General features: G+C 45.5%; 1 protein-coding gene across 1 annotated transcript in view; it reads left to right on the forward strand.

Annotated features, from left to right (window-relative positions):
- Window positions 1–15000, forward strand: part of LOC311244031 (agrin-like) — a 137404-nt gene that overhangs the window by 38641 nt on the left and 83763 nt on the right. Inside the window, 1 exon segment of the mRNA XM_084333440.1 lies at window positions 13433–13654. Coding sequence (XP_084189566.1) covers window positions 13433–13654 — 222 coding nt within the window.

The following is a 15000-nucleotide window of genomic DNA, read 5'->3' on the forward strand; positions in this document are numbered from 1 at the left end:
CCTGTCCCCTCAGGATACCAACACAAAATCAGTCCAGTGTATTGTCATTGACAAAGAGCACTCCACAGAATAAAAGGAGAGAGAGAGAGAGAGAGAGAGAGAGAGAGAGAGAGAGAGAGAGAGAGAGAGAGAGAGAGAAAAAGTACAAGAGAGAGAGAGAATCCCAATGAAAAAGAAACAAAAGAAACGGTTGCCTAAGGTGACACGTCTCTCTGGCGAGTATTGACTCATTTGCATGTTTATTTGATTAGCATCTCGGAGCGCCGACCGCGGTGATTAGTCGCCTAAACAATCCTAAGCTTGAGTACCTATTGAACCCGAGCCCCAGACCCGCTTCTGCTGTTTTCTGCTAATCAAGTTCATTAGCGGGAAAACGCTACGGGAGCCCGATTGACGCCGACCGGGGAGTGCGGCGCTCGACCGCCTCTAGCTGTCGGTGGAAGCGGCGCGTTAAGGAATGCAGGTGGACGTGGGTGTGCAGGGACAAGGACTCCAGGCAGGCATGGAGACTATGGGGGGGGGGGGGGGGGCTGCCACATGGTGAGGGCCCATTCCACTGTTTCACTCTCTCTCTCTCTCTCTCTCGCTCTCTCTCTCTCTCTCTCTCTCTCTCTCTCTCTCTCTCTCTCTCTCTCTATACTGTGTATATATATCTCCCCCTCTTGCTTGCTGTCTCTCACCCCCCTCTCTAATCTCCCCCTCTTGTTACTTGCTCTCTCTCTCTCTCTCTCTCTCTCTCTCTCTCTCTCTCTCTCTCCTCTCTCTCTCTCTCTCTCTCTCTCTCTCTCTCTCTCTCTGTTGAGCGCCCCTTGTATGATAGATGGTACCATCTTCTCATTGCTCATGATAGTGGGTGCCATCTTTTATTAAAAAAAAAATTGGCTCAGGACCTAAAAAATATAGGGATGTCTACTTGTTACCCCTCCCACCCCCCGCCCACACACACACACACACACACAGAACGGTGAGCTGCACTTTTTTAAAATTTATTATTTATAGCCATTACACTTGATTCAAGAAAAGCCTAAAGGCCGCAAATATTCATACCTTCCCCCCACAAAAAAACAAGGGGAAAAAAAGGTTTTATTAAGGTTATAAACATATTTATACATTACAAATCCAGTTTGTTTTCCACATTCCTTTTCCACATTAGATGCCTCTAGTTCTCTCTCTCTCTATCTCTCTCTACCCCCTCTCTCTCTTGCTCTCTACATCTCTCTCTCTTTCTCTCTCTACCCTCTCTCTACCTCTCTCTCTCTTGTTCTCTCTCTCTTTCTCTCTCTCGCTCTCTACCTCTCTCTCTTGTTCTCTCTCACTCTATACCCCCATCTCTCCCTACCATCTACCTCTCTTTCTCTCTCTACCCTCTCTCTACCTCTCTCCATACCTCTCTCTCTTGTTATCTCTCTCTCTCTCTCTCTCTCTCTCTCTCTCTCTCTCTCTCTCTCTCTCTCTCTCTCTCTCTCTCTCTCTCTCTCTCTCTCTCTGCTGTGTCTTTGTTGTTTTATCCGGGGTGTGTGCTGCTGCTCGTCCATCGTGGTGAGAAACGGTTTCTCCGTTCTAAAAGAACAAAAGCGCTGGTGACCTTTCTCTTCCCAGGCAGTGATAAGTGTTGGGTGGCAGGCAGACACAGCCTGAGGGAGCGCCTCTAACTGGATGTTAATGTAACCCTTTCCTCTGCCGTTCCACACACCTATTCTAATGTGCTAAATTAATGTTTTTAATGCTAGAGAGACATGGGGGGGGGGGCACAGAAGTTGTGTGGCACAGTGCGACATAATTATCCTCCTCGTCGATTGGCTACCGCGAGACGTCACTTGCCCGGGGACATGCACGGGGACCGATTTGGTATTGGACACGGGGACCTGACGGGGAAGATTCCAATTTGCATATGCATGAGGGCACACAGAGAGAGGGAGAGGCTCTCGCCGGAGTCGTCCTCCGACACTGCCATGTTACAGAGTTACCGGAGCACATTTATAAACACGGGCGGAGCGCCGGGTCTCGACGGGCCTCTCTCTCCGCACAGCCCTCCGCGCGCCGCGCGGACTCTGTCCAAGTTAGTTCCACACGAGTAATACTGAGGAGGTGGGATTTGAATATCTCCCCCTCACTTTGCCTGATGTACCGCCGCTAATGGCGCTTTGGTCGGACAATCGGGTAGATTTATTAAAGATTTGCACTACATTCATTCCTCATTTGCATTTGCACCTTGCCTTAAAGGTCCAGTGTCTTATAAATGGCTTTTTCCAGTGTTTAGCATTGTTTCCTAGCAATGGGGGTCTGTGTCGCTAATCCTCATTTTGACTCATCAGTCTAGTCTCGAGTTCACGAGATCCTCCTCACTCAACTAAGCCGTTCTGATTTGACTGACGTGAATAAGGCACTGGTTGTATTCACCGCCCACAATCAACAATTCGCTCAACAACAGAGCGAGTGGAATTACTTCCTCAAACGGGTTGCGCGGGTGCCGACAAAGAGAGGGAGAGAGGGATACGGAGCAACGGGAGCATTTACACACAAACTCGACTGCGTGTGTATTTTCGGGACGCATCTCTCCTCTCTCTCTCCCTCATCTCGGAGCATTTACACACAAACCAAACTGTGTGTATGTGTTTTCGTGACATCTCTCCTCTCTCTCTCCTCTCTCTCTCCTTCTCTCTGTCTGTCTCTCTCTCTCTATCTCCCTCTCTCTCTCTCCCTCTCTCTCTCTCTCTCTCTCTCTCTCTCTCTCTCGCTCGCTCTCTCTCTCGCTCGTTCTCTCTCTCTCGCTCTCTCGTATGTATCACGCTGTGTGGGTGACTGTCACTCAAAGCGCTTATGGGCGGAGCCAGGCCAAAACAGCTTGGAATCTTGAAGTGGAAAAATGCTGCTTTTGAATACTTGATTAGAAATACAAAACAATTAATCTTTTTTTTTTTTACTTTACAGATGTGTTCCATAGACTCACAGGAATTGTGTAAAGTTGCCCAAATAGTGAAAGGAATAGCAAGACATGTCCCGTTTAAAGGTTTTGTACCTCATTAAGTTTGCATTTGTACCTCATTGTCTTTCACTGTACTTAGATTGTACTTAGGTTGTACTTTAGCTTGTACATTGTATTGTATATTGTATAGTGTTATTCCTCCTCTACTTTTTTTACTGTATGAAGCACATGCTCAGGGGCTCATACAGAACCAAGCATTTCACTGTGAAGTACATGTACGTTCGTTTATACAGTATGTGACAATAAAAACAAACTTGAACTTGAAAACTAGACGGGTATTGGAACAGCGTCGCTTTGTCTCAGTGTGAGATACAAGGCACGTGGTACCATGTCACACCAACGTTAGACACAGTGGACAATGCGGCACATAATACATTCAGATACATTTCACGAGATTAAACACAGGGAATTCAATGTCAACTGTATCGTTTTACATAATGGACAATATAATACAACAACATAACCCAACGTCACAGAACAATGTAGGACGACAGCATCTTGTAGGACCTTGGGGAGGACGTCTCTTCTCTGTCGGCACTGCCAGTCTATGTGAGCTGACACACACACAGACACACACACACACACACACACACACACACACACACACACACACACATAGACACACACACAGACACACACACTGCTTAATCCCCCCAAGGCCTTAACCAGGGCCACACAGCTGAAATACCACACTAATTAAAACAGCAACGTTACGTCCTTTATACCTGCAGTCCTGCACAGGAATAGAGACGTGTGTGTGTGTGTGTGTTTGAACTGTGGTGCGTGCGTGTGCAAGCATTGGAAATGTGTATTTGGATGTGCATGTTTGTGTGTGTGTGTACGTACGTAAGTGTGTGTGTATGTATGTATATGTATGTGTGTGTGTGTGTGTGTCTGTGTGTGTGTATGGAGGACACACACTGCGGCGGCGCGTGAGGAAGAGAGGGGGCGTGGGGCGTGGAGGAAGAGAGGGGGGGGGGGGGGGGGCGTGGGAGGAAAAGGGGAGGGGGGCGTGGAGGAGGTGGGGGGGGGGGGGGGTATTCTCTCTAATCAGGAATTCTTCTCCAGTAGGTCTGGAGCCGACAGTACAAGAGGTCCCTGTGGCTTCTTAAGAACACACGCTGCAGTCCCAAATACACACACACACACGCACGCACGCACGCACGCACACACACACACACACACACACACACACACACACACACACACACACACACACACACACACACACAGTCTTTGACGGCACCACAGATGGTGTATTTTGGGTGTCTCACTCACACCTGTCACTCACCTGTCACACACACACATCACAGGGCTGGTATTTATATACCATTTTACTAGTTTCAAACTATATCAAATAGAGTTTGTACTATTTAAAATGTAAATAACATCGTTTTTATGGATATAATCAGATTGTCCTTAGAGCTGACAAACTGCTGGGGGGGCAGATATCATAATATTTACAAGTGAAACTTGAGTGACAGGTTGACTGCAGGCTGGGCTGTGATGCTGTTCACTCAAGTAAATAAGCATCTTGCTAACGTTTGGCTGGTAACATAGTGTTGTCAGAGCGTCAGCGCTTCAGCTACACATCAGTAAAACTGAAAGATGGCTTAGTGGAAAGACATGACACGATCCATCCCAAATGAAGGTGGTCACAGTCAACCTTCAGAGCGCACCGGCCAAACCAGCAACAAGTTGTTAACTGTTGATTCAAGCTTGTTGTATTAGCCCCGGCTGGTGCCTAGCCAGAGTGACAGCCAGCCTTTAGAGAAATCGTCTCACATCGTTTGCGTCATCTGATCTGCTCTTCTGATCGGCCTTCATAGAGGGAACCGATGAAACTATTAACAGTGAAACAAGGAGAGATTCACCAGAGCACGCGGACAGTTCAGGCCTTTATAGGGAGGTGTAGTGGTTACGTCATTGTTGTTTCCAGCCGGTCCACCCCGCTTGAAATTGCAATGTGTTTCCAATGGACACATTTCTAAATCGTCTCGTTTTAAAACAAATAAAGCATGAATATTGCATGGTGTACCTTTCTGTGTGTATTCATCCTCAATCTATAGCTCAACATTAAACTATTCGCAATTAATCGTAAAATAATTACGTATAATTTTATTTCAACCAAAAATGCTTAAACAATAATGTTAGTGATAGAAGGGAACTCATTTTGTGCAAATGGAAAGCTTGCCAATGTTCATGAGGCAGAAATATTACAATAGCCGAAAATAAATTTTCCCAATGATAAATCCCTATATACAGGTGGACCGCGCGGGGGAAAAAAATTTCTATTCTAACTATTTCCAGTGCATGAACTAGACTAATGTCTTACGTCTTCATCAGACACTTTAGAATGAATATCGGTCGATAACAATTGGTGGCTAATTGATCAGAGCATCCCTATACACACACACACACACAAATGAGTCATGACGAGTTGCTTTTATTTGATGAACTAAGAGGAGGACCGATGTGAGAGCATGCTGGCTTATAGTAGGGAAAGAGAGAAATGAAATGAAGGCGCTGCCAGTCCTTGGGAGGCATGCAGCAGAAAGAGAGATAGTGTGAGAGAGAGGGGGGGAGGACGAGAGAGAGAGAGAGAGGGGGGGACTTCGGTTCTTGAACACCACCACACAAGCCTGGGGGATGACAGGCAGTTTCAAAGCATCTGCATCTAAGAGAGAGAGAGAGAGATGGCATGGCTTCAGTTCTATGCATTGAATGTGTAAGCCCTCAGTTACCAAAGCTGAGAATCATTATAGTAAGACCCTGATGCAAGCCACCACCAACCCCCAAGGACATAAACAGTAATAATGCAATCAGATATGAGAAAGAGTTACAAAAGTGCCTGATTGGCAGCCACATTGTTGCACATAAACAGGATAATAACACATACTGTATGATGAAAATAACAGTAGCAGGTGAAAATCGAACCTAAAAAAAACACCTAATAGCAATAACAGCATATACAATAACTGCTTGGCCCTTCTCTTAGAGAGACCAGCCATCTGGAGGCCCCTCACAACCAGCTTGTGTACAAGATCTAAAATGGAAGTGATATCTTTTGAAATCAAATCCACTATTCTGTCGTGCCTAGAGATGTAAAGCCACACCAACAACCTTCTATTTCACCAACAAATTTGGGTTAAGAGTTTGGGGTCGTTCCAGTCCTTCCCCCAGTTAATAAATCTGCCTGCGGAGGTAGGAAGTGAAATAATAATAAGAGTGTTTTAAAGGGTGTGTGTGTGTGTGTGTGTGTGTGTGTGCGTGTGTGTGTGTGTGTGTGTGTGTGTGTGTGTGTGTGTGCGTTAGGGATGGGTACCTTTCACATTTGAACCGATACGGTACCGGTACCGGTACCTGTGAATCGATACCGGTACCCAACGGTACCTTTTTTCGGTACTTTAGTGTAAAAAAAATTATTTTTTTCAGTCGTGAAAAAAAAAATCCTAACTTCAAATAACTACAATTTCGACAGTTTTCGGCTTGCCATTGCTCCAACTGCTTTGTTGTTGAATCAAGTCAAATTCTAGGTAAGCATATATTGTGCGTGTGAACGTTGACATGAAAAGAAAAAGGGTAAAAAAAAACGATACTCGGTAGTACCAACGTGTTTCGGTTCGGTACCTCAAAAAAAACCGAATTCGGTACCCATCCCTAGTGTGCGTGCGTGGTGCGTGCGTGGTGCGTGCGTGTGAAAAGCATTATCAGAGGCTGCAGTTCCTTTTTTAAGAGCCCGCCCATGGGACATGGGTCAGTGAACTGTAATGGAGGCCAGGCGTGTACTGTACGATTTAGCTCAGAACATGGGCTTAAGTCTGCCTCTATACACACACACACACTCACGCACACACGCACACATACATACTGTATACACACATGCCTTGAAAATAGATCATGGAGAATCCATTTTATTTGATGCCCAACAAAATTAGGCGCCGTTCCGTTCCGCCGTTCCGTTGCTTAACATGTGGCAATTCCTGGGCCCTCATTTATCAACGTTGCGTACGCACAGATATGTGCGTAACCCGTGCGTACGATCATTTCTAAGCAAAGTGTGTGACTTATCAATTTGAACGTGAACTTGACTTTGTGCGTATATTTACGCACAGCTCAGGGCATGCGTACCTGGCGCCCAGCGGTAGAATATGGATACTGCAGACGGACGGCATATGCTCTCATCAGTTTCATGCATTAGTTTCAACGCGGAAATAAGCTTTCGTTCATTAGTTTGACTGACGTGTTCTGTATGACCCCCGTAATTCATTATAGTTAATTGTAAAATAGCAACAGTAGTGTAATTATGGTCAAAACCCTATAAATAGCATTTGGAATAATAGGTCTTTCCTTCTGAATGAATGCAGCATGGTTTATATATAGTGTTATCGGAATATACGGGGTGCACTGACTGCGCTCCGCGTAACTCAACTCGTTATTACCTTGCGCATAGATTGCAGAAATACGGGAACGTTTTGATTATATTTAAAAGGCTTTGCCATTGTTAAACGTAATAAGTGGAATTTCGAAGGTGTCAGCAGAATACAAGTCATATGAACACGCACAATATAGTGTTCTTCCCCCTTCCTACTGTATAAGAAAGAATAAAAAACGCATTGCAACGAGTGTATGTGTATTACAAAACCCTTGCAATAAATGTGTCTTAAATGAATGAAAAGCATACATGCTCTGGATACAGAGTATATATCGTGTGGGTGATATGACTTGTATTCTGCTTACAGAATTCCACTTATTTAGTTTTACAATGTCAAAGCCTTTTAAATATAAATCAAAACGTTCCCGTATTTCTGCAATCTATGCGCAAAATAATAACGAGTTGAGTTCTAACAAAGAATGTATTACATGCTGGGTAGGCTGATAGAGTAAACTGTAAATAAAATAGCCTATAACATTATAAAGGATAATGGCTATAGCAGGGGTTCCCAACCTTTATTCCCCAGAGCCCCACGATTCCTTGGAGACATATAGGAATATGATATGATATAAGGTATACTGGTCCGTCCGCGAGGATAGCGAGGAGTCGGATAGCCATTAAATGCCATTTGAGAATATAGGCTATTAATGCAAAGTGACGGCCTATAGCCTATACATATTATTTAATGTTTTCATAAGCGTAAAGATACAACAGCTAGATTAATGATCAAGTTAGTTTACTGTGCAGGGTTCGCAGGGCTGTGCCATGTGCTATTATATATGCGCAAGTTACTGTTGCATAATGTAGGCTATGGCTGCTATTATATGTAATTCATATAGGCTACCTAATACCGACAACAAAATAGATGCCTCTACAAATCATATTATACCCGGTAGCCAATCGAACTAAACGAATAAACAATAAAGGCATTCATATTCCAGCATGGTTATAATGACACACCAACGCCAAACAGTGGTTAACGAACGGTCTTTATTAGTATTTTGAGCTGTCCAGGCAGAATTACAACAATGGTCTTAGGGAGTCGTTGATATCTGACATCACCGTGTACAAGTCCGCCAGCCTTTTATTTATCCCATAACACGGGTTGTGTCTTCTTGGTTCGACAGCACGTCCGTGAACAATCTCGCTTGTGGAGTTTCTCAGAGTTCGCTCAGGTCAGTCCATTATTTCACATCCCATGGGGGGGGTTTCATTACCATATATGGATAATCATGCACGAGCATTGACGGTAAGAACAAATGGTATTTATCAACACGGAGGAGCGTAGGACCTGTGTACGCACGGTTGATAAATCCCGATATTTCTGTGCGTACACACATTCTAAATTCTGTGCTTAAGTACGAAAATAGAACACTTTCTAAGAATTGTTGATAAATGAGGGCCCTGGCCCTTTTGAAAACTCCCAACTTGGATCAGAAACACAAAGGATCAATAACGGTGTTCAACCGTCCCTGAGCCCAAACATTCTCATTAGGTCGGGGCGCGCCTGTCTCACTGTTCAATTACAGCCACTGCTGGCTAGACACGGCCTGGTGGATATGTCTGTCTTTCTTTCTTTCTTTCTTTCTTTCTTTCTTTCTTTCTTTCTTTCTTTCTTTCTTTCTTTCTTTCTTTCTTTCTTTCTTTCTTTCTTTCTTTCTTTCTTTCTGTTTTTCTGTCTGTCTTTCTTTCTGTCTTTCTTTCTTTCTGTTTTTCTGTCTGTCTTTCTTTCTGTTTTTCTTTCTGTCTGTCTTTCTTTCTGTCTGTCTTTCTTTCTTTCTGTGTTTCTTTCTTTCTTTCTTTCTTTCTTTCTTTCTTTCTTTCTTTCTTTCTTTCTTTCATATCTTTCTTTCTGTCTGTCTTTCTTTCTTTCTGTCTTTCTGTCTTTATTTCTGTCTGTCTTTCTTTCTGTCTGTCTTTCTTTCTGTCTTTCTTTCATTCTGTTTGTCTTTCTTTCATTCTGTCTTTCTTTCTGTCTTTCTTTTATTTATACTTTATTTCTTTCTAATTCTTTCCATCTTTCTCTCTTTCCATCTCCCCGTCTTTCAGCCCGCGCCTCTGCTCTTCCTCTGTTCCTCCTACACAGTGTATATACTTTTAATAGACATATCAATTGGCGTGTCAGTGTTTCCTTTAGAGGCTATGTTCTGTATTACATCCATATACACTAACGGCGCCTCTGAGGCTCATTCAAGGCACGCTAAACCGTCAATCTCGAGCGATCTCCGCCAAGGTAACAGTCAAAGCGGCGGCCAGGAGATCGTCTCTCACATACTGTGAGTGTTATCGGCTCGGAGAGACGCGCCGATCCGTCTTGTTCCGTTCCATTATAGCCATGTCGTCACAAGATGCCGTTGATGGTGCGATTTATAGCTTCCCTAAACGATGCTTCTTCCGGTGGGTCCACCCATCCATATGTCCATACGTCGTATAATGTTTCAGCGAGCCGGTGGTTTGGTCGGTGACTTGGGAAGGTTTAGAAAGCACAGTTTCCTGGGTGTTTGTTAAAGCCTCCTCCGTTCCAGTGCAGCGCGTTGAACGCTCTCTGAGAACTCCCCACGGGGCCGCGTTCAGCGCCTGCATATTCTGAATAACAATAGAGTTTCTGGTGATGTTGTTCCTTATCACCCCCCCCCCCCCCCCCCCCCCACACCTTTTCTCTAATGAGGGCGATAAAGCCAGATAATGCCCCTCTCTCTCCTCTCTCTCTCTCTCTCTCTCTCTCTCTCTCTCTCTCTCTCTCTCTCTCTCTCGGTCGATGGTTCACACCGGTGTTAAGACTTTAACGGGGGGGGCTGATATTAAACGCTTCCCCCGGCTTCCAGATGAAAGGAGGGGGGCCCCCCGAAAAGCGCACGCAGTCGCCCGCCGCCGCCCGCCACGACACCATCTAATCCCATAATAATCAATGTAATGACTTAGCCACGGGTGGCTACAGTGGGGAGGGGTTAAGGATTCCCACAGCGACACCCCCCCCCCCGCGAAGGCTCATGGATGGTTGGTGGGAGTCTGGTTGCCTTCCTGACCGCCCGCCATCTTCAACAGTACCAGTGGATCAGATGTATTATGTGTATTTCTCTTTTATCTGCACAAAACCCACAGACACACCACATTTAGTCCTCTCTCTCTCTCTCTCTCTCTCTCTCTCTCTCTCTCTCTCTCTCTCTCTCTCTCTCTCTCTCTCTCTGTATCGTACACCATTGTACCCCGGGGCCTCGGCTTTCAGCGGGCTGAATTCGTTACACCCCGCGTTGCACAGTGACGTGGAATGTTGTCACTGACACGACAGCTAACCTTGGTGCTATACAGAATTAATTGGGGAGAGAGAGGGGCGGTGATGGTGATAATAATCGTGTTTTCCTCTCTCCGCTCCACTTACACACTCACACACTCACACACTCACTCACACACACACACTCACACTCACACACTCACACTCACACACTCACACTCACACTCACACTTACACACTCACACACACACTGGCCCCTACATAAGCCCAGTTGTGCAAAGCAGGCCTGGATTGAATGAAGTTATAGTGGAGCGTGAGAGTGACGCCGACACCTCTCCCTCTGATGTTCACATTTCATATCTGCCTCTGAATTATTAAGCACAGCTCTCTTTTCCCCCAGCGTCTGTTTCTCTTTTCCCCCTCTCTTACTATCTGTTTTCTATCTCTGGCTACTCTCTCTCTCTCTTTCTACTCTCTCTCTCTCCACTCTCTCTGGCTACTCTCTCTCTCTCTCTCTCTCTGGCTACTCTCTCCACTCTCTCTTTATACTCTCCCTCTCTACTCTCTCCACTCTCTTTTTTTTTTTTTTTTTTATCCACTTTTTCTCCCATTTTCTATATTTTCTCCCATCCCAATTTCATATCATCCAATTCAACCCTCCCCTGTCACGGACGCTGTTTCTTGCCTCCCACAAGCCGGCTGCAATGTGGACTAAGTCATACATAGCACAAGTCCCCTCCGGTACTTGAGGTAACAGCAGTCGCATCTTTTCACCTGCGCAGCTCGATCTCTCAGTGGCGAGGAGTAACGCCACTGGGAGGCTCACGCTGCCCCCGACACTTCCTGATTCTACTGCGCAGGCGCACCAACCAACCTGTAGGAGTCGCTGTCCACAACGCCCGATCCCCACCCTTCAGTTTCCCTCCCCGTAATACGGCCAATGTGTATTACTGTGGACGACCAGCTAAACTGAAAGCAAATGTGGAGCGCTGGGCTCGAACAGGCGAGCCCAGCGTCTCCGCATTTGTGGCGAGTGCCTTGCCCACTACGCCACGTAGCCGCCCTCCACTCTCCCTTTATACTCTCCCTCTCTACTCTCTCTCTCTCTCTCTGGCTACTCTCTCTCTCTCTCTGGATACTCTATCTACTCTCTCTAATCTCTATTCTCTCACTCTCCTTCTCTACTCCCTCTCTCTCTCTCTTCTCTCTCTACTATGTCTTTACTCTATCTACTCTCTCTCTCTACTCTGCTATCTCTCTCTACTCAATTCAATTCAAAGGGGCTTTATTGACAAACAAAGCAAAACAATCAAACAGTAACAAATACTCTCTCTCACTCTATTTCTCTACTCTCTCTCTACTCTGTCTTTACTCTCTCTACTCTCTCTCGACTCTGTCTTTACTCTCTCTCTACTCTCTGTCTTTACTCTCTGTCTTTACTCTCTGTCTTTACTATGTTATGATGAATTGAAAATGGGGGACCCTGATGTAAACAAGACGAAAGTCTTTCTCTGGTCTGCATCCCCTTAACAATTGTGTGTATTGAGCCGTACTGTATTGTACCCATTCTCCAATCTGTTAATAAAGTTTTCAATCAATCAATCAAAACTATCTCTCCATTCTCTCTCACTCTCTTTCTCTACTCTCTCTACTCTCTGTCTTTACTCTCTCTCTCTACTCTCTATCTTTACTCTCTCTCTCTACTCTGTCTTTACTCTCTTTGCTCTCTCTCTCTCTCTTCTCTCTCTCTCTCTCTCTCTCTCTCTCTCTCTCTCTCTCTCTCTCTCTCTCTCTCTCTCTCTCTCTACTCTCTCTTCCACTCCCCTGTCTATTCGACCGGATTTGGCTGAAGTGGAAGCTCTCACTGAGATGCAAATGACCGCCTTTGAAGGGCCACGCTGGGAACGTCAATTAATCCATCCGTTTAGCCAAAGAAAAAGCTGTGCAGCCATTGTTCCTCATTCCTGTTTCCTCTCCGCCACTCCAGGGCCATGGGTCCTTGTGCTACTCGACTATGTGGACTATTTAAAGGTTCAGGATACATGGGGATATCTACTGTACAGATGAAGGAGAGGAGGCAATAAGACTGAGGTTGTTTCGGGAGGGTGCCTGGCGGCTAAGAGGTTTCGATTGAGCAATTACCAAATAACGACTCGACACAGCGATCTTCCGACCCAAACTGAAAAACCACATTCTTCCCAACAATAAAGGAACAGAGTTTGTAATGTTACTGTACTCGCTGATGAAATAAAGTCTGTCAGGGAACTTGTAATACTGTTGTATCATCATGGTTTAGCTTGTGTACCACAGTTGTTGACGTGCATTTTTGAAAGGTTACTTAGCAACCGGAGCCGTTTACAAGAGACACAATGGAGACGCAAACCAGGCAGAACATAGCTAATGGAGACGAGGCAATAAGAGTTAATCTTGAGGGTTGTAACCATCACAACAGTGACCAAAGGAGGGGGTGCTTACAGACATGTTGCCGTCTATTGGGGCGTGTTGTAGCATTTATACCCTGACCCCGGCTTGTACCCTAGTGCCACCACCCACCTCTTAACACGCACCCTAGTGCCACCACCCACCTCTTAACACGCACCCCACCACTCCCCATCCACCTCTACCGCTTGACACCTCCTTTCCCCTCTCCTCTTCATCCTCCTCCTCCTCCTCCTCCTCCTCCTCCTCCTCCTCCTCCTCCTCCTCCTCCTCCTCCTCTTAGTTCTCCCCCTCTAACCGTGTTCTCTTATCTCCTGGGGTGGCGGTGGGGTGGGTTCAGATCTGCACGACCCCAGCCCGTGCGTGGAGAAGGTGTGTGAGCACGGCGCAGTGTGCGTGGTGAAGAACGACGAGCCCGTGTGCGAATGCCCGGAGGCCTGTCCGCAGACGCCCGACCCCGTGTGCGGCACCGATGGACACGGCTACGGCAGCCCGTGCGAGATGCGCTCCATGGGCTGCGCCCTGCAGAAGACCATCCACATCCAGCACAAAGGACCGTGCGGTGAGTTCACCCCATGCTGCATCCTCACCCACATCACCCACATCACCCAACAACACACACGGAATAGCTTTTCTGGCCGCTCTGCATTTATCTGTGGAATTGGAAATGGGATTTTTTTCCTGTCGGACAGACCGTCTAATACAGTGTAAACCGATGTGTTTTGAGTGAATATGGCCATGCTGAATCAGTTCAATTACATTTACATTTTACATTTAGTAATTTAGCTGACACTTTTATCCAAAGCGACTGGCAGATTGTGTACAACACGTCAGCAGGAAGGGTACAACTCTGGCAGCTAAGGGTAAGTGGTATTGGTCCTCTAGTAGTGTTGCATTTGAGTGCTTCTCTGAGTGCATAGTACTATAGACATATTAGCAAGATAGGTAGTAGTATACCACCTAATAGTTAAATTAACCTAACAGTAACACAAGTTCAGGTTAAAATAAATATCTGTATAGTCAAACCTTTGAATTGGACTTTTATTCATTTATTCAATCACCAAGAACACTACTACCCGTGGGTATACACAGTACATGAGTAAATTAGAAGGTCGTATCGCTGCTCTTGGAAAAAAACCTTGTCAACTTGTCCAACTGTCAACGTTTCAAGAATGAATAGGGGAAAACGCCTTAATTTTCAGTTTAGCGACCGTGCTTTTTAATTTCTTTATTTTTCACATCTGGTTTTAAATGTGTTTCATGATTCATATGAATCATAAAGCTTTCTCATCTAAAAAAAAAATAAGAAAAAAAAAAGTAAACATCATATTTTAAGTAAAAACACGGCAGTCCCTAAAATCTTTGTCACACGACAGCAAAGATATTTAATTTTCACATATTATGTGGTCGTTTATACTGTGCTGATATGAGGTCATGCATCAGTGTTAAATGGCGACACTGGAAGCCCACAGGTAAAGCATTATCACTCTGTTGCTGATTCTAATGCATGAGCGAATTAATGAATTCCTGGTGTGGCATTTTAGCCAGAGGCTTTAAGCAAATGTTCCTTGCGCTATAATCCGCAAACCATTTACAGTGAACACATCCTGTGTTATACTCAGTATGTGGCCCTGAGGGGATTGGAGCTCATAACTTAACTGCCTCTTTAAACCCACCCAATGAAAAAAAAACTTCCATCTGCACTCGCTACGCTTCGCCACGCTCTCGAGTTCGCCAGCGCCTCCTTTCCCATAACCCCTCTCCTCTTCCTCACCCCTCCTCTTCCTCCTCCTCGTCCTGCCGCGGCGCTCCTCCTCCGCTATCGCAGACCTGTAATTTCACTATTTTGACCTTTTGAGTGAAGAAGCCCTTTACTTCCAATAAAAAAGGGGGATGGGGCCGTGGGTC

This window comes from Notolepis coatsorum (genome assembly GCF_963971535.1).
Source record: "Notolepis coatsorum genome assembly, chromosome: 17".
Taxonomy (NCBI): Eukaryota; Metazoa; Chordata; class Actinopteri; order Aulopiformes; family Paralepididae; genus Notolepis; species Notolepis coatsorum.